This window comes from Rhinatrema bivittatum, chromosome 2 (genome assembly GCF_901001135.1).
Source record: "Rhinatrema bivittatum chromosome 2, aRhiBiv1.1, whole genome shotgun sequence".
Classification (NCBI taxonomy): Eukaryota; Metazoa; Chordata; class Amphibia; order Gymnophiona; family Rhinatrematidae; genus Rhinatrema; species Rhinatrema bivittatum.
Genome location: NC_042616.1, coordinates 605311466 through 605338026, shown reverse-complemented (window position 1 = coordinate 605338026; position 26561 = coordinate 605311466). Strand labels below are relative to the sequence as shown.

The window sequence follows — 26561 nt, the reverse complement described above, 5'->3', positions numbered from 1 at the left end:
AGAAAACGACAGATGTGAAATAAAAGTGGGCCAAACTAAAAGGAGCAATTACTGAAATGACTAATATATGTGTTAGAAAAGTAAAGAAAAGAATGAAATCTATCTGGTTCACAAAGGAGGTAGCTGACAAAATAAAGGCTAAAAGAACAGTGTTTAAGAAATATAAAAGATCCCAAAGGGAGGATTACAAGGAAGAATATCTGGTAAAACTGAGGGAGATGAAGAAAGTAATCAAGAAAGCAAAATGTCAAGCAGAAGAAAGGATTGCCAAAGAGGTAAAGCGAGGTGACAAAACATTTTTCAGATACATCAGTGAAAGGAGAAAAGTCCAAAGTGGTATAGTGAAATTGAAAGGTGAAAAGGATCAATGGGTGGAGAGAGACGAAGAAATGGCAGAAATATTAAACAAATACTTCAGTTCAGTGTTCACTAAAGACGACACCGGAGAAGGACCGTCGCTAGTTAACAAGAAACTGGAGGGGAATGGAATGGATGAAACTCTGTTTATGGAAGAGAATGTATGGGAAGAGCTAGGAAAACTGAAAGTGGACAAAGCCATGGGGCCTGATGAGGTTCATCCCAGGATACTGAGGGAGCTCAGAGATGTGTTGGTGGCTCCGCTGCATGACCTGTTCAATAGATCCCTGGAAACGGGAATGGTGCCGAGTGATTGGAGAAAAGCAGCGGTGGTCCCTCTTCACAAGAGAGTGGGAGCAGAGAGGAGGCTGGAAACTACAGGCCTGTTAGCCTCTCCTCAGTGGTGAAAAAGTATTGAAGTCGCTGCTGAAGGAAAGAATAGTTAACTATCTACAAGCAGCAGAATTGCTGGACCAGAGGCAGCATGATTTCACAAGGGAAGGTCCTGTCAGATGAATCTGATAGACTTTTTTGATTGGGTGACTAAGGAATTGGAACGAGGAAGAGCACTCGATGTCATTTACTTGGATTTTAGCAAAGCTTTTGATACAGTCCCACACAGGAGGCTTGTGAATAAAACGAGAAGTTTGGGAGTGAGTGCCAAGGTAGTGGCCTGGATAACAAAATGGTTGAAGGACAGAAGACAATGTGTGATGGTAAATGGAACTTACTCGGAAGAGAGAGCGGTGATGAGCGGAGCGCCGCAAGGGTCAGTGTTGGGACCGGTCCTGTTCAATATCTTTGTGAGTGACTTGTCGAAGATATATATGGCAGCTGAGATTCAATGCCAAGAAGTGCAGAGTCATGCATATGGGGTGTGGAAATCTGAAAGAACTGTATTCGATGGGGGGTGAAGGGCTGATGTGCACGGAGCAGGAGAGACCTTGGGGTGATAGTGTCTAACGATTTGAAGGCGGCGAAACAATGTGACAAGGCGATAGCTAAAGCCAGAAGAATGCTGGGCTGCATAGAGAGAGGAATATCAAGAAAAGGGAAGTGATTATCCCCTTATACAGGTCCTTGGTGAGGCCTCACCTGGAGTACTGTGCTCAGTTCTGGAGACTGTATCTCCGAAGGGACAGAGACAGGATGGAGGTGGTCCAGAGAAGAGCGACCAAAAAAGTGGATGGTCTTCATCGAATGACGTATGAGGAGAGATTGAAGAATCTAAATATGTATACCCTGGAGGAAAGAAGGAGCAGGGGTGATATGATACCGACTTTCTGATACTTGAAAGGTTTTATTGATCAAAAGTCAACGACAAACCTTTTCCGTTGAAAAAAAAAAATCAGCAGAACCAGGGGTCACGATTTAAAACTCCAGGGAGGAAGACTCAGAACCAATGTCAGGAAGTATTTCTTCATGGAAAAGGTGGTGGATGCCTGGAACGCCCTTCCGGAGGAAGTGGTGAAGACCAAAACTGTGAAGGATTTCAAAGGGGTGTGGGATAAACACTGTGGATCCATAAAGTCTAGAGGATGTGAATGAAGAGGATGGGGGTGGCTTGTGGGAATGATGGCTACTACCTGGTGATTAATGCCCTTATTCAATAAACAAACACACAGTTAATGCGACTCCAACATTGCTCTATGCTTCAACGGCAAGAGGAAATGTGGGAAAAAGGATCTGCAATTCACAAATAAGCAGACTGGATAGGCCGTTTTGGTCTTCTTCTGCTGTCATTTCTATGTTTCTATGAGAGAGAGCATATGCGAGCATATGCATATGCGAGAGAGAGGGGGAGCCTGTGTGGAGGGGACGTGCGTGTGCGAAACAGCGAGAGAGCCTGCGTGGAGGGGATGTGCATGAGAGAGAGCTCGCCTGTGTGAGAGGATGTGTGTGCGCGAGAGAGATGTGTCTGTGCATGATAGAGACAGAGGAAGCCTAAGTGAGAGGTTAAACTGTCAGGTTAACGAGCGGTTTGGACGCGCTAGACTAAAACCCAAGGCAATAAGGGGTTTAGTGAGTCCAAAATGCGTGCCCAAAACAACTGCATAGCTGATAGCCTCATTTACATGGAATTTACATGTGATGAGTGCTATTAGATATTACCCCTAATACAGTTAAGTCCCCAGGCACCCAACGCACACTTTTTAACACGGCAAATTTAACAACAGCCCCATAGCTGGTTTTAAGTCATTCCACGAGTCATGGGCTTATGAAAAAATCCAAAATACTGTTCTCTGTGGTTCCTACAATATACGATATCAATCACACAAAAGACCCTCCAACACAACGTGTATTCCAGTAACCGAAATGTAAACAACGTATCACAAATGATGGTACACCTGGTATTTCTTTTATATAAACTTATTCAAGCTGTCCAGCTCCAAGAGATTACATACATTTTGTAGGACCACTACTCATGGGGTCAAGGTAATCAACCAGACTCTCTTTATGGTCTCAGGTCCATTTTACTTTATATATTTTTTTTTGTAAGATAGAAGACCATCAGAATGAGGAGAATAATGAGTAAATGCGACCTGATTGAGAACAGCTATGCCTTCAGGAACTTCCGGTTCGAGTACTTTAAAAGGATCCAGTTGGTTGCTGTGTTTTGAAAAAAGGAGAGTCTAAATTTGGACCGTGACTTTATTATTGGATTAAAATAGCTGTTGGCGATTATGAATGATTTTCTGATGAATGCCCGTTGGATGTCACGGAACAAGCGTGAAGGACTATTCCCCTGAAGCAGGACCCTGGCGGTGGGGGCCCGAAACGCGATCGTGTCTGGATGTGCAGATTAGTATCACTGCTGAATCAATTTGAGTCTATATTGGAAAAAAGTGACACTATTGTTATCATGTTGTGATTATATGCATCAGATTGATTGAATTAAATTGAATCTTGGAGGTTTCATCAGTTTTTTGGAGAAAATAGATATGATAAAAAATTACAAAAAAATATATATAAAGTAAAATGGACCTGAGACCATAAAGAGAGTCTGGTTGATTACCTTGACCCCATGCGTAGTGGTCCTACAAAATGTATGTAATCTCTTGGAGCTTTACAGCTTGAATAAGTTTATATAAAAGAAATACCAGGTGTACCATCATTTGTGATACGTTCCTACAATATACACATGTTCCAGGTCGATTTCACCCCTTGCTACTGTAACCGATCCATTATATTAGTTCTTTCTTGAGCGCCTGTAGCAATCGTAGTGAGGGCCTGCAGCAATATGTAAGCGCACAGCCATGACTCCGGGGTGCCCGATGCATTTGAGCACTAGGGATGCACAATTTCTCCCTAGCACATCCCTTCTCATGCACTAGCTCATTTAAATATGGCATCGGGAACCCAGGAGAACTGGCTGTGCACGCGTTAGGGAAAACGCTCAAATATGCGCGTTTTATTGTATCGGCCCTTGGGAGTGGAGAGAGTGGAAGGGGTTGAACCTAGATGGGAAGGGGAGAGATAGCGAAGGGTAGAAGGAACACTCTTACAGTGAACTTCTAGGGAAATTCTGCTCAAAATATTTAAAACCCTGCATCTTTAAGTTATAACTTTTTCTGAATTAAATTTGGAATTAATTACTTAAAGACTTTCATTTATTCTGTGTTATTTTGACCAATAAAAAGTATGCAGAACTATACAGAATTTTTAGTTTTTGGGCCAGAATTCCCCCAGGAGTAGGGAAAGGCAGGGGAAATGGCCTTGCAGGGAAGCCTGAAAAAAAAATGTACAGTCTGAGGGAGGGGAATGGGAAGGGTTTTTTTTATGTTTAAATGTTTTTATAGTATTTATCTTATATCAAGAAAGAGAAAAATAAATAAATAAAAATAAAATAGCAAACAAAAAAATTGGTGGTTAAAAGAAACATCCTCTCTGAAAATTCGCCAGAATAAATATAGTGGTTTCAAATGGAGGTTCACTGAGCTTGGATTGCTCAGTAGTCTTGCTTCCTACAAGATATAGCGCACAAAGTAACCGACACAAGCCGCTGTGGCCTAACGGCGATCTTGTCCCAGCTATTCTCTCCCAAAAGACCAGGAGGGAGAGGGTGGAGGAGAATGAGGCAGGGCTGGATGGCCCCCACTCTACTTTCAGCTTGGGAGGTAGGGATGGGAGAGGCCCTGGTGCTGGTCTTCAGTACTAGCTAATTATGTTCCAGCAGTCCTGTCTGAGCAACCTAAACCGAGCTAGCTAACATTTAATCATATACATTTAGGGAGGTTTTCAGCTGTAAACGTAGCCAGATAAATTAGGCTGAAAAGTTTCCCAATAACAACCTGGCAAAATGTCCAGTTCTCTTACCCACTCAGCTGGGCTTTGAAAATTTATCTTATAGGGTATTTATTTATTTTAAATCATTTATCATCTAACTGATAAAATCTAAGCAATGTACAACATACTTTATGTATTACTGAACTATGTTGTATTACTAATCACATAGTTTAAATACATATCAGCCATATAAAAATCTTTCCTTCTACAAACTCCTTCATAAGACAAGTTTTTAAAGCCTTCCTGAATTTTAACAAATCCATCTCCTCTCTCAAACTAAAGGAACTATCCCAGAAAAGGATCCAGCTTTCAGGTGAGAACGATGAAACGCTTTAAACAGCCTGGCCCATCAATAACTGCCTCCTCATTGATCTCAGATTTCTGCTGGGACTATGCCAGCTCAAATGATTTTCCAGCTGCTTTGAACATATTTCTCTCTTAGTGTTTTAAAATGCCAAAGAAAGATTTTTAAAGTTAAGTCACTGACTGAGACCAGAAAGGAGGTCGTGGGAAACAACTATTAGAGAAGGCCAGGACAACTAAAAGATGAATGGAGGCTGCTTAGGATACTAAAACAGCAGCAAGCTTGGTGACAATGAACATGTGGAGCCAGCCTGAGCCCAAGCTGCAGAACGCCTGGCAAACCCTCAAACGGTACACATAATCCTCACTATCCCTTTTCTGACAAGCAGAGTTGCTCTGGTGACATGGGTGCCTTACAGAAAAAGACAAGGGAACAGAGTATGCACGGGCTGCGACATCAGCACAAACTAAGGGCGAGAAGACAAAAATCGCTTCGCGTACATCATTTATTTGCCTTGGTTCCATAGGGCTCAACAGGAAAACACCAGCACTTACACATACAAAACTGCACAGTGCAATGAGAAAGTCAGAGTGGAGAAGTAGCCTCGTTGATGTGGCAGTGGGCTGCAAACCGGAGAAATCAGATGCAAATCCCACTGCTGCTCCTCATCACCTTCGGTGAGTCATTTCACCCCCCATGCCTCAGGCACAAACTTGGGGTCTGACTAAGCTTCCCCCCCCCCCCCAGACACAAAATGATGGAAAATGTGTGGTAGATCATGGCCCTTAGATTGTGAGCCCACTGAGGACAGGGATGAAGTGCCTAAAAAGCGAAATATAAATAAATGTAAACGCCTTAGCAAGCTGTAATGCTCGAGAAACTGCAGGCATGCAAGGCAAGATTGTGTCCACATTTTATTCTCTCTTCCAACCTACCTATTCTTTGGTCTCCACTGTCGAGCTATCTTGTCCATGAAGGAAAAGCATTTACTCGCTCCTCTAACCTCACCTCTGAAGCCTGCCATTTTAAATCACTGAAGAGCACAGGATGCCTGTCTAATGTGCCAAGGCAACACAAACAGAGGTAGTCCCTTTAAATACTGGTAATGCACCACCTTAGTGGTGGTGCAAAATACAGCATAAATGTGCAGACTGCTAGCCTTGGATCTGCAGCCTCCGCCATGACCCTAAGTTGGTCCCCCAGGCCTGTAGCTCATCTACCATGACACAGTGCTTGGTGTGATTAATTCAGCACTATAACATAGGGGGTGATTTTCAAACTGTCGGCACTGGGAGAAAGATCATGACTACTTTTTAGCTGCAGGCTTTGTACCAATTTTCAAAGCAAATGTGTGCATAGTCACTTGCAGCCGCTTCATATGTGGGTGCATTTTTCCTGGAAAATACACACATGGATTTGAAAATGCAATTACTGTGTTCTTTTCCTCCTCTAACCTAAAAACATCCCTGAGAACGCCTCTGCTCAACATAACTAAGAATGTGCGACTTGTAGAATAGCGAGAACATTGGGTAAATAGTGGAGTGCCTCAGGGTTCTGTACTTGGACTGGTGCTTTTCAATATATATATAAATGATCTGGAAAGGAATACGACGAGTGAGGTTATCAAATCTGTGGATGATACAAAATTATTCAGAGTAGTTAAATCACAAGCAGACTGTGATACATTACAAGAGGACCTTGCAAGACTGGAAGATTGGGCATCCAAATGGCAGATAAAATTTAATGTGGACAAGTGCAAGGTGTTGCATATAGGGAAAAATAACCCTTGCTGTAGTTACACAATGTTAGGTTCCATATTAGGAGCTACCACCCAAGAAAAAGATCTAGGCATCATAGTGGATAATACTTTAAAATCATCAGCTCAGTGTGCTGCAGCAGTCAAAAAAGCAAACAGAATGTTAGGAATTATTAGGAAGGGAATGGTTAATAGAACGGAAAATGTCATAATGCCTCTGTATCGCTCCATGGTGAGACCGCACCTTGAATATTGTGTACAATTCTGGTCGTCGCATCTCAAAAAAAGATATAGTTGCGATGGAGAAGGTTACGATAATAACTAAGGCATATTGGGAGGACAAAAATGACAGCATCAATTACTGTTCAGAATAGTACAGATGGAAAGATTAAAACTCTTAAAAAAGAGACGGGGATGCCTTGGACATCTGGGGAAAATTTCCTTAAAAAAAAACAAAAAACGATAAGAACCTAGAAATAAGAAAGCTTGTTCTGTGCAAGTGTCAGTAAGGTTTGAGGGGAAAAAATGAAAAAGGTGCAAGTGTCAGTAATGGACTAGAAGAAAAGAAGAAGACAGGAGCAAGACTAAGAGAAGACAAATGTGACAGGAGTTTGAATATTACTTAGTAGGGAGCCATGGAAAAGAAGGTACTAAGGAAGAAACTTGAAAGTAATGGGGATGACAGTGGAGCAAAGAGGCAGCAAAATTTCAGAAAAGATGTAGGGAGTGACCAGGAGACCAATGAGGAGATTATAGTAGTTCCATCATGAAAGAAAAGAAAAGTAAAGAAAAAAAAAAAACCCACACACATTCAGCAGCAATGGGCATTGAAAAATAAATAAATAAAGATTCAGAGCTGTTCTTAGAACTTATGAGCAACGAGCCCCAGTTCCACGATTCAACTCCTGAATCTGAAGATACATGAGAAGCAAACTCTCCAAAAGCTGAAAAACTGATCCTAGACACAAATCCTGTTACCGAAACATTACTGCACTAAATCACCATTCTTGATGCAGCTGGTTGAGAAACAGAATCATATAATCAGCCCTTGAGCATCCCACTCACAAGCTCCTTAAATTCAAGCAGCCTTAACAAGTTTGTGAAAGGGAGAGGGAGCTGTAATCATTATTTATTTATTTGATTTATATTTTGCCTTTCAAGTCATAGTTAGGAGGAAGTGAAGGAGGCAGCTGGAGAGAGGAAAAAAAGAGAAAGAGAAAGAGAAAAAGGCTGTAGGGACAAGAAAAAAAGGCCAGAGGGAGGAAGGGCAGGGGGGAAAACACATAAGGGAAGTGAAGGGAGCTGGAAGGAGTGAGCTGAAGGGACCAAAGAATCCTCCCACACACACACACAAAAGTAATAGAGAAAAATAGGAGAGGGAAGGGGGGAGAGAAAAGGTGCTTCGAGAAGGTTTTCTATGAAGTCAGACTAATTTGGTGGCGGTGCAGAAAGAGAAAGATAGCAGCATAATCCAAACACAATGAGATTACATTAATTAGACTTGCAGAAATAGTCAAGGTTTGTGAAATGCTAAAGTGTGCTAAAGGTTAATTAGTATGTTAAAGGCCAGCATTAACTTTGGTTTCTGCCTTCCTGGTTCTATTTACAAGAAATCATATACCTTACAGAATCCAGTCTTATTAACACATAAGAGATATAAAATTATGACAAATGTTATGCTAACAAACAAACTAAGTTTAGAGGCGGTGACATATTTAACTGAGTGTAACTGCATAAGAGCTGGGCTGGGGGCTTACTCTGTATTATCTGGTAAACTGCACTGCTTCTATTATGAGATATCTTATAATTAAAAAGACTAAAGATTTAACTCTTACTGGCTGCTGGTATTCAGTGTTTATTTATTTACACGTTATTTATATTCTGCACATTCCCACATAGTGGTACAAAGCAGATTACAAACAAACATTCATAAAAATGATGGACAAAGTACAAATAAAACAATAAAATAAGGCAAATACACAATAAATAAAAACTTTTTGCCATCCCTTGGTGGCCATGGAGTGAGAGGGGGGGGGGGGGGGATCAGTGTGGCATCTCCATTTGATAAGGAAGGGGTTGTTTCCTTGTTCTTTGCTTCATTTGATTGGGGAACCCTTTGTTTCCACCCCTTCCCCCATTTAAGGAAACCTACTAATCAGGGTATTTTGCTACATGCCAATAGAGAGACAAATTTGACGTTTAGACTTTAGGTATATCCAGGGCTGGGGGGGTTCCACTTCTGGGGTCAGTCAACAACAGTTTACCTCTACATTGACAACGCTCAAGGTTCAAGTCCCTGGGAAGGAGACATGAACCTCACAGTTAAAGTTCCTGGAAGAGTCTCCTGTTTGAGACAGGCAGAATATAAAGTTTCTCAGACAACAAGTATGAATAATAAAAAAAAAAACTAAAGGCTTTTCTCTTAGTAGCTGTTGGTATTCAGTGTTAACACTAGCGCCCCCAGCAGTGGCATGGAACATGGGGTTAGAGGATAGCTGCACAATAGCACTGGTATTTTATCTTACTAAACCTTGAGCCGTTGATAGCAGGCTTTTAGTGGAATTCTTGATGGTTACCATGTAGTTTTAATTCACAACTTTATTATTTCCCTATTCTGTACCTTCCCTTTCACCAAAAGTTTGATACATTGCTTTCGGGCTTTCAGCAAAAGAATCTGCCAAAGGATATATCGTTATACCATACCTCTAAGAGCCTGAGAGCGCTGCCTGCTTTATGCTCCCTATCTAAATACAACCAAGGAGCTAGTATCCAAGTCAGGAACTAATCTTGGTCTTCTGCAAGCTCAGTGGTCCTCAAACCTGTCATGTCCCCACTAATTAGGCGGGCTTCAGACTATCCACAACTAATTTGCAGGAGATTGCTGCATCCATTGGCTCTTACCTGTACGGTACAAATTCTTACTGGAGGGGTATTTGTAGAAACTGGTAGTCTTGGGCTTGTGGTACCTTGCATTTGTGCCTGGGCCCGAGCTAATGCTTGCTGAGACACTAGCATTAGCTGGCCACTGTTGCTTCTAATGAGAATTGTTCCTGTAGGCAAAAGAAAACAGATGAAAATTACAAGGGCCAGACAGTCTCTGCTGATCCTAGGCCGATCCTAGGCCCTTTCATCCTTAACTTGTTGTATGTAAATGTGGAAACACTTACCCCACCTAAACCCCGCCCAAACTCCTCCCCTTTCCCTAATTTACATTTTCAAACTGGCAATAACGGCCCATCGCGATTTCAAGGATGACCCTCTTAATTTGCACAGGGATTTTGTTGAAAATGGCAACAAAATGGAGACCACAGTATGATGGATATTCATCTGTCAATATCAACTGCAACAGGAGTCAATTTTCAGAAAACCTACTCAGTATTTCACTTACAGGTCGATACAGTAACGTGCGGTTGAAGATTTCCCGTCTGTAACGTGCTGGGAGCGCACAATACAGACGAGTAAGGCCATCCAGCGATACAGTCTCCAGTTTCACGCGTCCTTAGCACTTCCTAAAATAGACACATAACCCTTTCCGCACCCAGCATGTAGATGATGTGTAAATGAACGAATTAGCTGTATAATGAAGGAATTAGCTATTCCCCTCCGATACTGTAACGGGCGCTGATATTATCTCCTTAGTAACCCGCTATTTTGCCGCGGCCTTAACGTGTTAGTTTACTGCCTCCCCCTAGTAGGTGTTAGGACTGTGAGTCTTGTAGCAAACCCATCGACACCACTTAAAATACTGAAACACAATAAAACACAATAAAAAAAAAAGCGATACAGAGATGATCGAGAAAATGTAATGCTGTGGGACACATAAAAACCTGTCAGAAAAAAAAATAAAATTTTTTAAATACCTGTCATAGGGCCGCGTGGGTCCAGGCGGGCGGCGGCGGGAGCCGGGGAGCGAGTGGTCGCATGTAAAATCTAGGCCGCGGGCGGGTGGGCGCCTGTTCCAAGCGGCGGCGGCGGGGGCGGGTGGACGCGCGATAGTCTCAGACGGGCGGCAGGATCTGGGCAGAGGGAGCCAGCGGCGAAAACGGCCTCCGGCTCCCTCTGCCTGGATGAATGCACGGCAGTGAAGGAATGGCCGTGCGATTTCAGCGCTCAAGGCAGTCACATGCCGTGACTGCCTTGAGCGCTGAAATCGCACGGCCATTCATCCAGGCAGAGGGAGCCTCTGCCTGGTTGAATGCACGGCCCCCGCCGGAATGGATGCCCGTGCGATTTCGAAATCGCACGGGCATCCATTCCGGCGGGGGCCGTGCATTCAACCAGGCAGAGGCTCCCTCTGCCTGGATGAATGGCTGTGCGATTTCAGCGCTCACTGCCTTGAGCGCTGAAATCGCACGGCCATTCCTTCACTGCCGTGCATTCATCCAGGCAGGCCGGCTCCCTCTGCCTGGATGAATGGCCGTGCGATTTCAGCGCTCAAGGCAGTCACGGCATGTGACTGCCTTGAGCGCTGAAATCGCACGGAGAGGAGAGGGGAGAAGGGACGGAGGGGAGGATCGCACGGAGAGGAGAATCGCACGGAGAGGAGGGGAGGGGAGGATCGCACGGACAGGAGAATCGCACGGAGAGGAGGGGAGGGGAGGATCGCACGGAGAGGAGAAGGGACTACCGTAGCAGGCCCGAGCCTTGCTACTTTTTCGGTTTTTTGTTTTTTTTTTTTGCTTCGGGAGGAGGAGACCGGACGGGGCTGCAGGAGACCGGACGGGCTGGACCGGAGACCGGACGGGGCCAGGGCAGGTAAGCGGGGGCTGGGGGAAAGTTTGCTGAGCATCGGGGAACATCTGGTCCTGTCATTTCAAATGTCATTTGAAATGACATTTGAAATAACAGATACCAGCGCGGCCGTGAAGCGTTAGGCCCGCGAACCCAGGATACTGTATAGGCGCTCTATACAGTAAAATGGGTTGCGCGGTCCTAACGCTTGCCTAAGGCTTCGCAACCGCGGCATGCATTTGCATGCAATTAGAAGAGAGTATCGGGCGCTAAGTGAAGAGAACTGTGCGTGCAGGGAGGAAGGGTGCGCCTGACACTGCCGCACTGTTTCTACCGCGGCCTTACAGTATCGAGCTGTTACGGAGCTAAATCTTAGATATGCAATTTGTTTGTCTAGTTTTAGGTGTCTTAGAGGGTCATTCTTCAAATGGGTGATTATCGCATGCATTAGGGTGTTACTGTGTGCGATAAATGTCCTAATGCACGCGATAACTACCGCACAGTGAGTCAAAAATATAAATTAGGAAAAGGGGATGAATTTGGGGGGGGGGGGGTGGGTTTTAGAAAAATTAGGGGCCTGTAGCGCTGCAGGCGATAATGTATCTCACATTATCGTCCGCATTAGTGCCGGAAATAGCTTCAGCTATTTCATTGGCGCTATATAAGGGCAATAGTATGCAGCTCGGCTGCAACCGTGGGGACCAAATCACACCACCACAGTGCACCTGCCCGCTATCGCTCCCCCCCCCCCCCCCCCTGCTCCTTTTTACCTCGCGGCTCATCATTCTGCTGTATTTATAGCAGAATGATTAATCCAGGGGTAAGTTAGGTATTTAGTGCTGAAAATCAGGATCAAGTGCCTATTTTATCACTGCCCTAACTCTGCCCCATAGCTGCCCATTTTTTAGACCCATAAATTTAGGTATTCAGCCTTAGTCAATCTTCAAAAAAAAAAAAAAAAAAAAGAGTTGAATTAGGCACATAAACCCTATGAAAACTGACCCAACTGTGTCCAATAGCATTTCACCAATCTTTATTTTCTTTTTAAAGCAAAACATGGGCTACCCTTCATGCAATACGTTGCTTTGGAACACCATACAGGACTAAAATGATTTGATAGAGGAATACAAGTTTAAGATCCTGGGTTTCACAGAAACTTGGGTTGGGGAGGGAGATGCAGTTACAGGAGCCCAATGTTGTCAGGAGGGATTTTGTGTGTTTCTAGTGATTTTAGAAGAGGGGTGGGGCTATACTATCTTAGATTATAATTGGTTTCCAGCTGGAGAATGCCAGGGGGCAAGGTGTTGACTGTGAAAGGGTCTGGGTGGAATTACAAACTGAAAGCAGGGTTAGATAAAGTTGTGCCAGACACGATGTAATGAAATTGCCCTCTTCTTTAAGAACAAAATTTCCAACATCACCGCCAAATTTAACCCCCAACACCAAAACCTCCCCCACTACTAACATCATAAACCCTCCCACCCCCCACTCTCCCACCCCTCTTTCATCCTTCGAACCTTCCTCCACTCTAGAAATAGAAAACATTTTAAAAAAGATGAAACCCTCCTCCCACCCCTCAGAAACAATCCCTACCAAATTACTTCTCGCTATTCCCAAAACAATAGCCTCCTCACTCTCCAAAATCGTGAACTGTTCCCTAGAACACGGCCTGGTCCCTAGCTCCCTGAAACAAGCCGTGGTCAAACCCCATCCTAAAAAACCCTCCCTTGATCCCTCCAACCTATCCAACCTCCGTCCCATTTCCAATCTCCCCTTCCTCTCCAAAATTATTGAGAAACTAGTTAACTCCCGTCTCTCTGACCACCTAGAACAATCCAACTTACTCCCACCAACACAACATGGCTTCCGAAAACACCCTCAGTACGGAATCCCTCCTCCTCTCACTTACTGACACCATCATCAAAGGCATGGATGCGGGTAACTCCTATCTCATCGCCATGCTCGACATCTCCGCCGCTTTTGATACTGTAAATCATAACATCCTTATCAACACCCTCGTCAACATAGGAATCACAGGTACTGCTCTGGCTTGGATTAAATCCTTCCTCCACAACCGTACCTACACAGTACTCACTGACAATTTTACATCCCCTCCTGTTAATCTTGATTGTGGCGTCCCCCAAGGTTCCTCCCTCTCCTCCACCCTATTTAACATCTATATGATCCCCCTCACAAACTTCCTCTCCAACCTTGGTATCACACACTTCATCTACGCCGATGATGTGCAAATCCTTATACCCTTCACAAATTCTGCACTCACTGCTATCCAAAAATGGAACACCATCCTCGCTTCTATAAAACAACTCCTATCTGACATGCACCTAGCCCTTAATCCACAAAAAACTGAACTCCTCATCTCCACCAAACATGCATCCATACCCATACCCTTCCCCTCCACCTTCCACCCCCCTAACTTTCTCTCTGACACAAGAAACCTGGGGGTCATAATTGATAACCAACTTACCTTCAAACCATACATCAAATCTATTCTTAGCAGCTGCTACTTCAAACTTCAAACCCTGAAAAAACTTAAACCCCTCCTCTACTTCTCTGATTTCCGCACAGTACTTCAATCTATAATTTTCTCAAAGATTGATTACTGTAACGGACTCCTACTTGGTCTCCCTGCTTCCCACATCAAACCAACTCCTCCAAAATGCCACTGCACGCATCCTCACTAATGCCAAAAAGAAAGACCACATTACTCCCACCCTCATTAATCTCCACTGGCTACCCATTCATTCACGCATTACCTACAAGACCCTTACCCTCATCCACAAAAGTATTACTAATGAACATTACAACTGGCTAAACCCCCCCTTCCTCCCATGTACCTCTACCAGACCCACCCGATCTTCGCTCCGTGGAACCCTTATTCACCCCTCTATAAAATCCACAAGACTTATGTCCACCACCAAACGGGCCCTCTCCCTAGCAGGCCCTTCCCTCTGGAACTCCATGCCCCTTGACCTTCGTACCGAAACCTCCACACCCACCTTCAAAAGAAACTCAAAACCTGGCCCTTCCTCCAAGCATACCCCCAATCACAATCTTCATCATCCCTTACAAACATCCTCACCCAACCGCCTACCCCCACCAACACCCCCTCTTCAGGACATACTCCCCTGCACCCACCCCCCCCCAATGAACTTCAAACCTAAAATTTCAGTTAGTACCCGCCCCTCCCCCCCAATCATTGTTCCTCTGCGCTTATACTAGCCTGTAAATAATCTATGTGTTTATCACATTTTCCTCAAACCCCTGTACATACCTTTCCTCATGTATCCTTTTCCCCCTCCCTCTCTCTGTCTTGTCTACCTATATACCTCTCCTCCCCACCTATTTATCTTGTTTATTGCTATGTTACTGAGTTTATTGTTACAAACTTTTCTTTGTAAAGGCTTTGCCTATATATCCTTGTTTGTAAGTTATCTGTAAACCGGCACGATGTGCAAACGGTTGCCGGTATATAAAATAAAATAAATAAAAATAAATAAATTCATTAGTTATAAAATCTACCAAGAGGGCAGGAAGGTATTACCTAGGGTAAAGGATGTTGAAGCAACGATCTCACCATTTACAGATGCGGTTGGAAAATTTCGACAGATTGGGAAAGAAGTAAAACCTATGCTAAAAATCGAAAAACAAGCCGATAAGAGTGGCTAAACAAGGACTCATTATTAAATAGATTCTGCTGAGAACAGATGATTCCAGATGATTCCAGGTGGAAACCTGAAGATTAGGGCAGTGGTACTCAAATGACAAGGGGGGGAGGGGAAGGGATGCATCGACGATCCTGAAAGGAGGGCTCACTGCCGGCTGATCATAGAAGATAAACATAAGGCTGGGCTGTCCAGGCTTGGCCCCACAGAGGGGCTGCAAGCTCAGTGAGGAGGAAGCATAGTGATAAGCACTGCCACAGCTTGGCCATATTTCCCCAACAAGCCCAGGAGAAGAACCACCTTCCCTCTGGCAAGGCCGGGAAAGGAGCACGTCCACTGTGGTGGGCCCAGACAGGGTAGGAGTTGCTGCGAGTATTCCACAATGCAAAAAAAGAGTTACCACCTCAAGGGCCCAGCCCGGGAGGAATTCCTACTGTCATTGGATCTCTACCCGGGGAGATAGATCACAGCTGCTGCCCGCCAGGGGGAAAGTGGTGAGGCATGGGAGGAGAATGGACAGAAAGGCCAGAGAGAGGAGGAGGAGGTGGAAGAAAAAGAATGATGAAATAGGTAGGGGAGTAAAGGCGGAGAATAAAGGCAAAAAGTATCAAAAAAAAAGTTAAATAAAACAAAAAAAATAAAGATGAGCAAACTAAGAAAAAAATACAGAAATAAACATAAAAATAGGAACAATCACCAATTGTTCCTATATATATTTTAATGTTTTCACTGATTGTTATATATAGGGAAGGGTGGGATGTAGTTTTTACCAGCTTCTAAAAATTTTCATTGGCACCTGAGTTTGGTGTTTTTTTTATATTCCACCCATTTGTCTGTGGCCTGTCTGGGTGTGGCGTGTGTGAGTCTGTGTTTGTGTGGTGTGCTGTGGTGCGTCAGCCTGCGTCTCCGAGCATGGGGTAATTGTGCCTTTCTGTATCTGTGGTGTGTGTCTGGGGGTGGGAGGTTCTCTGTCTGGGTATGAAGTATCCATTTCTGTCTGCGTGTGACTGTGTGTGTGTGCTTGCTCCTTTCAACAATCTGAAGAAAAACAAAATGGGGGTTTTGAGACACTGGTTAGCAATGCAGCTGCCTGGTGCCTTGGCAATTGGTTGGCAAGAGAATGGCAAGAGGCCGTTCAGGCTGTCAAAACGGGCTCCTAGATGCTTGAGAGACTGAGATGGAACCAAGTGGCTTTTCACCACGATCATCCATCACAAGTCGCTCAGAGTCTGCACTTGCCACACCGAATGAGCGCAGTCCTCTTCCATCTTAGCATGGATGAGCCAATCGTCCAAGTACGGATGGACCAACACTCCTTTCCTCCTCAGGGCTGCAGCCTCAACTACCATCACCTTTATGTATGTACGAGGGGCCCAGCTAGGCCGAAAGGGAGAGCCCCAAACTGAAAATGCTGACCCAGCACTTTGAAACACAGAAACGTCTAGTGGTCCTTCTGAATGGGAGTGTGCAGAAAGGCCTCGGTCAGATCCAAGGAATATGCCTTTGCGGACCGCCGCATTCACTGTACGCAGCATCTCCATCCAGAAGCGCAGCACTCGTAAGCTCAAGTTCACCTTCTGTAAATCCAAGATGGGGCAGAATGTGCCCTCCTTTTTTTGGAACCACGAAATAAATGGAGTACCTTCCCTGCCCCTGTTTGTTTGGCGGCACCGGCACTATGGCGTCCAGAGCCATCAACCTTCGAAGAGTCCCCTCTATCGCTTCCTGTTTGTTTCAGGAAGAATAATGCGACTCCAGGAAGGCTACCTCTAGAACCCACTGGTCAGAGGTGATTTTGACCCACTCCTCGTAAAAAAGGGACAGCCTGCCCCCTACCGCCATCAGAGAGGAGTGGGCCAGCCTGGCATCATTGTGACAGCTTGCCAGCTCCAGCCCCCTGACCAGCACCACTTCTGACGGACCTGCCAGAACCCCGAAAAGGACTGCTTACGACCCGATGGCTGCTTGGAACCTGAAGAGGAGGCCCCTCTGCTTGACCGACAACGTCTTGACTCGCGAAAGCGGGGAAGAGATGAATAAGGTTCTTACTGCCCTTTTTGTCTTCTGGCAATCTGAGGCCTTTGGTCTCACCCAGGGACTTCATCAGTTGATCCAGATCTTCTCCGAAAAGAAGCTTCCCCTTAAAAGGCAGATTAAATAACAGTCTTGGACATTTCCGCCAACCAGTTGCGCAGCCACAGGAGTCGTCACGCAGCAACCACAGAGACCATACTCCTGGCCGCCATACGCTTGAGGTCATACATTGCATCCATGACATAAGCCACTCCCACTTCAAGGCACGCCACCTGATTGGGCGATAGCACTCCTGAGGATGTCGGCTCCTGCAGCTTCTGAATCCAACATAAGCAGGCATGTTGCATCAAGCTGGCACAAACGGCCGCCCAGAGGCCCAAGGTGGACACCTCAAACATACGCTTCAAATGCCCTTCCAGATTGCGATCCTGGACATCCTTCAATGCAGCCAACCCAACTACCAGAATGGTGGTCTTCTTGGTCACCACGGAGACCTCCGCATCCACCCTAGACATTCTCAGACAATCCAAATGCTCGTCCAGCAAGGGATATAGTTTGGACATCGCTCTACCCAACTTCGAGCCTGCTTCTGGGGAATCCCACTCCCGGCTAATAAGCTTTTGAATCTTCTTAGGAATGGGAAAAGCGCTGGAAGAACCTCGCAGACCATCAAAATCTGGGTTGATGCCCTTGCTGTACCACACTTCTGGATCTATCTTGACCCCCAGCTCATCTAACACCTGGGGAATGAGAGGGCGCAACTTCTCCCTTTTCAATAGGTGAACTACACAAGAGTCATCATTATCCGCCCTGAAAGCATCCGCAGAATCCGGATCATCCTTGGTGGCATCAGGGCCAGGACTCAGACCAACATCCAGGTCTATCTCCGGGTCCGCCTGCGGCTTATCCAAGTCATCCAGGTCCTTGGGGACAGGGTCCAGACGAGAGACCCGTGATCCACAATACTTGGCTATACAGCCCAGAGAGCCCGCAGACCCTGAGCATGGTCTCTTGGATGACTCAGAGGACCTCACCCTGGATCTCCGAGCACCTGCCTTCCGAGCCAGGAAGGTATCATGCATCAGCAAAATAAACTCCAGGGAAAAGCTTCCTGAACCCCACCAAGGCCCGCTCAGGGCTAATGAATGAAGACTCCCCTACCTCCTCCTTCCCCTGCAGTGCAGGGACGCGGTGAGTACCAGGAGGAGGGGGAGAGAATTTAGTGTTGCCGCGATCTCCTGCGGGAGCAGCAGGTGAGGAACACCCCCCCTTGACCCCTACCACAGACCCCCCTCCCGATCAGGAGACCCTCCTGAGCTTGGGCCCCTTGAATGAGAGCCCCGTCTCCTCAGAGGTACAACCTGTACACAAGGAGAGGGGACTCAGGCAGGAGGACCAGGTCCCACAGGTTTTGCAGGCTGCTGCCCACAGTTTTTCTGCCACCCTGGCAGAAATTCAATCTCCCCGAAAAGCAGATGCGCTGTATGCGAAATGGGCTTCATTACATGATGGCTGAGCCGCCCGGAAGTGCTGCCATGGAGCAACCGTCAAAGCGCGGGAGAAAGGCTGAAATAGGCAAGCAGAGCATGCAAAACGCAGGTCTACAGCGCCGACATCGCGAGTCCCCCGTTGGGAGATGGCTCCTGCCCACACAGCTCCAGAGGCCAGCCGCCCCAGTACAGCCCCCCCAGGCCAATTATCCCAGACTGGAAACTCTCCCCAGCCTCTGCAGAAACAAATACAGGCTTTTTTTTTTTTTTAATTAGCTTTACCCACAAAGAGAAAGAAGCAAAAATCCCCAGCGGGGATACTTCCTTGGAGAGTCCAGCAGGGGGCAGGAGGGGACCTCAGGGTGCAGAGAGTGAGCCAGTCCCCTGGCTATCAGGGGCCCTGGAAACAGTGGGCTGAAACAGCCAGGGGTATCCAAACCCCCCCCCCCCCATTCGCCTGGCTCGACCTGAGGGATGGCCTGCCAATCACAACCTGACACTTTGGGGAGCTGCAACACTTCACAAACTTCCAGGTCATCAGGTCTGCACCTCTACCATCTGCTGGAGACAGAGAAATACTGAGGGACTGCAGGTGGCACTCTTGGTTATACAGCAGTGCCTCAAGGGTTTGTTCTCTGCCTCCATCTGCTGGTAGGGAGGTATAAACCCACTAGTCTGGAATGATCTGGGAATGTCCAGGAACAGATCAGTGAGGCAAGACTTCCCTCGGCTAAATCCAGGTTGGCTTTGTCTCATTAAATTATGCCTATGTGTTCAGCAATTTTGTTCTTTATGATAGTTTCCACCATTTTACCTGGCACAGAGGTCACCTCTCCAGTCTTCAGGTAGACTATTTTAATGATAGTTTACAAAATTACTAATAGCGGGTCCGCAAATTCATTTTTCAGTTCTTTCAGCACTCTGAGATGCATATTATCTGGTCCAAGTGATTTGCTACTGTTTATAGAAACGACGGCAGAAGAAGACCAAACGGCCCATCCAGTCTGCCCAGCAAGCTTCACACATTTTTTTCTCATACTTATCTGTTTCTCTTAGCTCTATGGTTCTATTTCCCTTCCACCCCCACCATTGATGTAGAGTGATGGAGCTGCATCCAAGTGAAATATCAAGCTTGATTAGTTAGGGGTAGTAACCGCCACAATAAGCAAGCTACACCCATGCTTATTTGTTTTACCCAGACTATGTTATTCAGCCCTTATTGGTTGTTTTTCTTCTCCCCTGCCGTTGAAGCAAAGAGCTATGCTGGATATGCGTGAAGTATCAGTTTTTCTTCTCCCCTGCCGTTGAAGCAGAGAGCTGTGCTGGATATGCGTGAAGTATCAGTTTTTCTTCTCCCCTGCCGTTGAAGCAGAGAGCTGTGCTGGATATGCGTGAAGTATCAGTATTTCTTCTCCCCTGCCGTTGAAGCAGAGAGCTGTGCTGGATATGCGTGAAGTATCAGTTTTTCTTCTCCCCTGCCGTTGAAGCAGAGAGCTGTGCTGGATATGCGTGAAGTATCAGTTTTTCTTCTCTCCTGCCGTTGAAGCAGAGAGCTATGCTGGTTATGCGTGAAGTATCAGTTTTTCTTCTCCCCTGCCGTTGAAGCAGAGAGCTATGCTGGATATGCATTGAAAGTGAAGTATCAGGCTTATTTGGTTTGGGGTAGTAACCGCCGTAACAAGCCAGCTACTCCCCGCTTTGTGAGTGCAAATCCTTTTTTCCACATTTCCTCTTGCTGTTGAAGCTTAGAGCGATGTTGGAGTCACAGTAACCATGTGTATGTTTATTGAATAAGGGTATTATCTCCAGGCAGTAGCCGTCATTCTGGCGAGCCACCCATTCTTCATTGACGGCCTCTTGACTTTATGGATCCACAGTGTTTATCCCATGCCCCTATGAAGTCCTTCACAGTTCTGGTCTTCACCACTTCCTCCGGAAGGGCATTCCAGGCATCTACCACCCTCTCCGTGAAGAAATACTTCCTGCCATTGGTTCTGAATCTTCCTCCCTGGAGCTTCAAATCGTGACCCCTGGTTCTGCTGATTTTTTTCCTAAGGAAAAGGTTTGTCGTTGTCTTTGGATCAGTAAAACCTTTCAAGTATCTGAAAGTCTGTATCATATCACCTCTGCTCCTCCTTTCCTCCAGGGTGTACATATTTAGATTCTTCAATCTCTCCTCTTAAGTCATTTGATGAAGACCTTCCACCTTTTTGGTCGCCCTTCTCTGGACCACCTCCATCTTGTCTCTGTCTCTTCGGAGATACGGTCTCCAGAACTGAACACAGTACTCCAGGTGAGGCCTCACCAAGGACCTGTACATGGGGATAATCACTTCCCTTTTCTTACTCAATATTCCTCTCTCTATGCAGCCCAGCATTCTTCTGGCTTTTGCTATCGCCTTGTCGCATTGTTTCGCAGACTTCATATCATTAGACACTATAACCCCTAGGTCCCTCTCCTGTTCCGTGCACATCAGCCTCCCCCCCCCCCCCCAATAGAATACAGTTCATTCGGATTTCCACTCTCCATATGCATGACTTTGCACTTCTTGGCATTGAATCTCAGCTGCCATATCTTCGACCACTCTTCCAGTTTCCTTAAATCCCGTCTCATTCTCTCTACTCCTTCTGGCATGTCCACTCTGTTGCAGATCTTAGTGTCGTCCGCAAAAGACAAATCTTACCTTCTATCCCGTCCGCAATGTCGCTCACAAAGATATTGAACAGGACCGGTCCCAACACCGATCCTTGCGGTACACCACTTAAAACCGCTCTCTCTTCAGAGAGAGTTCCATTTACCATCACACATTGTCTTCTGTCCGTCAACCAGTTTGCAATCCAGGTCACCATCTCAGCACTCACTCCTAAGCTTTTCGTTTTATTCACCAGTCTCCTGTGCGGAACTGTATCAAAAGCTTTGCTGAAATCTAAGTAGATGACATCGAGCGCTCTTCCTTGATCCAATTCCTTTGTTACCCAGTCAAAAAAGTCAATCAGATTTGTCTGACAGGATCTTCCCCTGGTGAATCCATGCTGCCTCTGGTCCAGCAATTCTCCGGACTGTAGATAGTGAACTATTCTCTCTTTCAACAGTAACTCCATTACTTTTCCCACCACCGAAGTGAGGCTAACCGGTCTGTAGTTAACAGCCTCCTCTCTATTCCCACTCTTGTGAAGCAGGACCACCACCGCTCTTCTCCAATCACTCGGCACCACTCCCGTTTCTAGGGATCTATTGAACAGGTAACACAGCGGACCCGCCAGCACATCTCTGAGCTCCATCAGTATCCTTGGATGAATCCCATCAGGTCCCATGGCTTTGTCCACTTTCAGCTTCTTTAGCTCTTCCCATACATTTTCTACTGTAAAAGGGTTTTCTTCTATTCCACTTCCTTCCAGTTTCTTGTTGTGTAGAGATGGTCCTTCTCCAGGGTCTTCTTTAGTGAACACAGAACTGAAGTATTCGTTTAATATTTCTGCCATTTCTTTGTCACTCTCCACGCATTGATCATTTCCACCTTTCAATTTTACTATACCACTTAGTTTGTCAGTTTGACCTATTACATCTTCCAGATACACAGATTTGTTTTAGTTCTGCAGAATCATCAAATTTGAATATCATTTCCAGCATGGGTATCCCTCTTACATCTACCTCAGTGAAGATCCAAGCAAATAATTCATTTAGTCTTTCTGCTATGGCTTGTCATCCCTAAGTGCCCCTAAGCACTCATGTAAACTGCATGTCTTTGAATAATAGAGGGCTTTCTTAACTAATCTGTTATTTCCCTTTGGGAGAAGGGGGAGAAAGGACTAAGTCGACTTTTTAAGTTGAGAGGGAAAGGTTTCTGCATTTTTGGGAGGGGAGGAAGAGAGAGAGGGAGGACTTGCTGGCTCAGCCAGACCACACTACATCCACTCGGAGGGTTAGTGGCCATTAGGCCAATCAGGAGGCAGCAAACTTGAATTGTTTTTGGGGGGTGCGCAGATTGGCAAGCAAACAGACAGGAGTCTATTTGCAAGTCATTAGCTCTCTGCATCCCACTTACGGGCCGATACAGCACAGTGCGCTCCGGAGCACACTGTTAACCTACCATTGGACGCGCGTTTTCTCTTACCCCTTATTCAGTAAGGCGCGGAAAATGCGCGTCCAACCCGCTGAACCTAATAGCGCCCTCAACATGCAAATGCATGTCGAAGGCCCTATTAGGTATTCATGCGCGATTCAGTAAGTAAAATGTGCAGCCAAGCCGCACATTTTACTTTCAGAAATTAGAGCCTACCCAAAGGTAGGCGCTAATTTCTTCGGGCAGCGGGAAAGTGCACAGAAAAGCAGTAAAAACTGCTTTTCTGTGCACCCTCCGACTTAATATCATGGGACCTCCGACTTAATATCATGGCGATATTAAGTCGGAGGTCCCAAAGGGTAAAAAAAAGAAAAACAAAATTTTGAAGTCGGCCGGCGGCTGTCGGGTCGAAAACCGGACGCTCAATTTTGCCGAACGGTTTCCGAGCACGTGGCTATCAGCGGGCTTGAGAACCGATGCCGGCAAAATTGAGCGTCGGCTGTCAAACCCGCTGACAGCCGCCGCTCCGGGCCAAAAAGGAGGTGCTAGGGACGCGCTAGTGTCCCTAACTCCTCCTTTTGCCCATTTCTACCACCGGACCTAATTTAAATACTGAATCGCGTGCACAGGCAAGTGGCCTGTGCGTGTGCCGGGAGAGCAGGCGTTCGCCCGCTCTCCCGCGGACTTTACTGAATCGGCCCGATTGAGTGCAAGTTTTTACATGTGCATTAATAAAACCTGCACTAAAATCTAACTTGCATTTTAGCACTTGTTAGTTTAAAAAAAAAAAAAAAAAAAATCAGCCCCTAGATGTTTCTCCTTTTTATAGTAATAAGGAGCAACCAACACAGCAGCCCCAACTAAAGATACACAGTTGGTATACTCCTTTTATCAGAGACCCAGTAGGGTTGTAGAAATCTTTTCTTGGACATCACAATGATGAAAACGGTGCAGTACAGATTTAACATACCAAAGCAGACTATGCAACTATATCACTTTAGAATGAAGCAGTGTGGTTGCTATGTTTGTCCAGTTAGATATGTAGAAGTAAAATGTTGAAAACACTGCAAGTGATTCCGTATCATTGGAATTATAATATATTTGTGATTAATTTTCAAGAATTTAATACTCCTTTTGGTGGATCAGAACAAGATGAAGGGAGCTTACCTCTCAAAATGAAGTTACTATGCTTTTGCGGATAAATATATCTGCAACTTGCTTGTTGACATATTTCATCACTAGAGGTTTACTCTAAATAGAGAGTCATTCTGTAAAAATAAGATCACTGCCTTGGTCTGATGACTGGGACTTCTAGGTCACACTGGTTCACTTTACTAGACAAAATATTGATTCTAAAAGGGTCAGCCACACAATTACTCATTTTAATATTTCCAAAACTAACAAAAATACATGCAGCTGCAATTTTAGATTTATTTTTTTTTTACTATACTTAATGAAGGCAGGATTGTTCTGAATTCTATAGTTATCTGTACCGTGAGCCTTTAGGAAGATCATATTTTTACACTTTACATTAAACGCTGAATGTTTTGGGTTTTTTTGTTACAAAAGAAGTAGAGCTATGCCCATTAAAACTCCTAAATGCATGGGTGAGAAAAACATTAGACTATAAACTACAAGCAAACGAAGGTGAAATTACTATAAGAAACAATCCAAGCAAACTCCCCCCCCCCCTTTTGCGGTTTCATTCTACTGTATTTGACTATAACCCACAAACTTACCAGAGTCAAGACCACACCGTTTTCAATTTTCTGCAGTTGACACTTTGCTCCAATTTCAGTTCCAAGATTGATAAATGGCTCAGTTTAAAACTAGAACCTTTTCTCCAAGTACTCCGTATTTAAATGCTTTTCCCCAAGGATAAATCAGACAAGAAACTCAAAACCAAAACACCAGACCTTACCCGGAGGAATCTGGAAGTTGGCAGGCTGCGGGATTGCTGCAGTCTGCGAGACTTTCAAAGGAGCTGTCTGCTGAGGTGTAGGCATCCTGGGACCACTTACTCTTGGTGGCTGACTGACAGGCGTTGCCACTTTGGCTACCAACGTCCCCATGGGTGCTGTCAGCACTCTTGCCTGGGCTGTAGGTTCCAGGCTAATGTTAATGGAAGGCTTCGCCACTGTGCTGAGGGAAACTGTCTGGCTTGCCATGGTGCTGATGGCAGTAGTAGCAGTCACAGCGGTAGAAACAGTTGCAGTGGTAGAGGTGGCCAAGATACTTTTGCTTGTGTGAGAGTTGCTCCCCAGCACTCCATTGCTTACTGTCACCACATGGCTCACGACAGATGGCGCGGCTGTAGCCTGATCGCTTTGATTTACATGCACAACCTTTACTGGGGCTGCAGTATTCATCGGTGAATGGTTGCAGATCCCCAGCAATCCAACCCGACCTAGACGGCATTACTGTAATCGAACGAATAACTTGCTGCAGCCGGCCTCCGGCTTTCCGGAATCGCTGGATCCTTCCTTTAACACATCCGCATCTGCTGCAACTGTTGGATGTCACGCCAGCAGAAAACACATGGTCACGCTCTCTACTCTACATGTGTAAGGCGCGTGCTGTCCCTCACCGCACAAAAAAAAAAACACCCGGACAGAGTACGGCCGGCGAGATCGGCAAAGTACCAAGTCACTCGGCTGCAGGTCAACTCCCTCCCCCTTACAAGCGCCCGAAAACACGCGCCTGCTGCCCAGACTCAGCAGTAGGTGCAGCGCCATCAGCCATGTTTATATAGCCACGTGGACAGCGCGCACGCGCCCCGGCACGCGGTACAGCAGCATGCCGGGGATTCCCTACGCGCCTGCCCCTCCCATTGGCTGTCCACGGATCAATCATGTCGAGGAGAGGCGGGATTTCTGAATTACCTGCTGCAGGCCGGAAAGCGCAGGTGAGGTTCATCCTGGGGAAAGTTGGTGGAAGAGGAAACCCAAGGAAGCAGTACACCATAGGCATTGTTTCTGAACGTTTCATGAGAACCTACTCCTTAAGTTATCTCTTGTAGCTACAGGGTTACAAAATTTCAAAATTAATGATATACACTATAGCTAATTTTTTTTTCTGTATCCTAAGACTGAAGCAAGAAGATTGTTTACTGTTTTGGATGGTTTTCTGGGAAAGCAGTATATAAGCATTTTTTAAATAAATGCATCCTAGTTTAAGCTTTTTACTCCTTTATTTTCCCTTCTTTCAGTTATTCTGCCTTTTCATTTATCTTCCTGGTTCTTTCCTCATCCATTTCTCCAGGACCATCCTTACGAGTGGGCGAGTAGGATTGACCAGCAACCATCTTGGGCCCAGCATTACTGTGATAGCTCTATCCCCAACACTATAATTTCCTGTTATCTTCCACCTCGGTGTTCCAGGGCCCACTGTAGCTGATTTACCCCATGCCCCATTCCCTCCTAAGATCAGCCCTGCACCACTCCACCTGTCTCTTGGGTATCTTTTTTTTTTTTTTTAATTCTTTATTTATTGTTTCAAATAATTACAACAAATAAATTAACACAAGATTATCAGGATTGACTGTGACAAATTGTATCAAAGCCAATTACATACACAGACACCTTCCTATCTTCAATTATATTCATAAGGAAAAAAAGAAGTGAAAATCCTAATATAATTGAATGATATAATCATAGGTAGCATAGCATTATCTAGGTCCTCTCTAATACATTTTCTATACCGGTCATTAATTTTCAAGAAGGTTCTTTAAATCAGTTGGATCTGAAAATAAATAATTACAACCATTCAATCTTATGCTGCATTTGCATGGATACATCAGTTTAAAACAACCTCCTTTTTCTAGTACTTTCTATATCGAAGGAAATTTTTTCTACGA

At 45.4% G+C, this 26561-nt stretch overlaps 1 protein-coding gene across 2 annotated transcripts in view; it reads right to left on the bottom strand.

Annotated features, from left to right (window-relative positions):
* The window catches only part of TAF4B (TATA-box binding protein associated factor 4b), a 202139-nt gene extending 176735 nt beyond the window's left edge, over positions 1 to 25404 (bottom strand). For both annotated transcript variants that reach the window (XM_029591165.1, XM_029591166.1), the window contains exons 1-2: positions 24627 to 25404; positions 9606 to 9754 (exon numbers count right to left, since the gene is read on the bottom strand). In XM_029591165.1, the coding sequence (XP_029447025.1) occupies positions 9606 to 9754; positions 24627 to 25074 (597 nt within the window). In that variant the 5' untranslated portion in view covers positions 25075 to 25404. The remainder of the gene's footprint in view (positions 1 to 9605; positions 9755 to 24626) is intronic.
* Positions 25405 to 26561: the final 1157 nt, after the last annotated feature.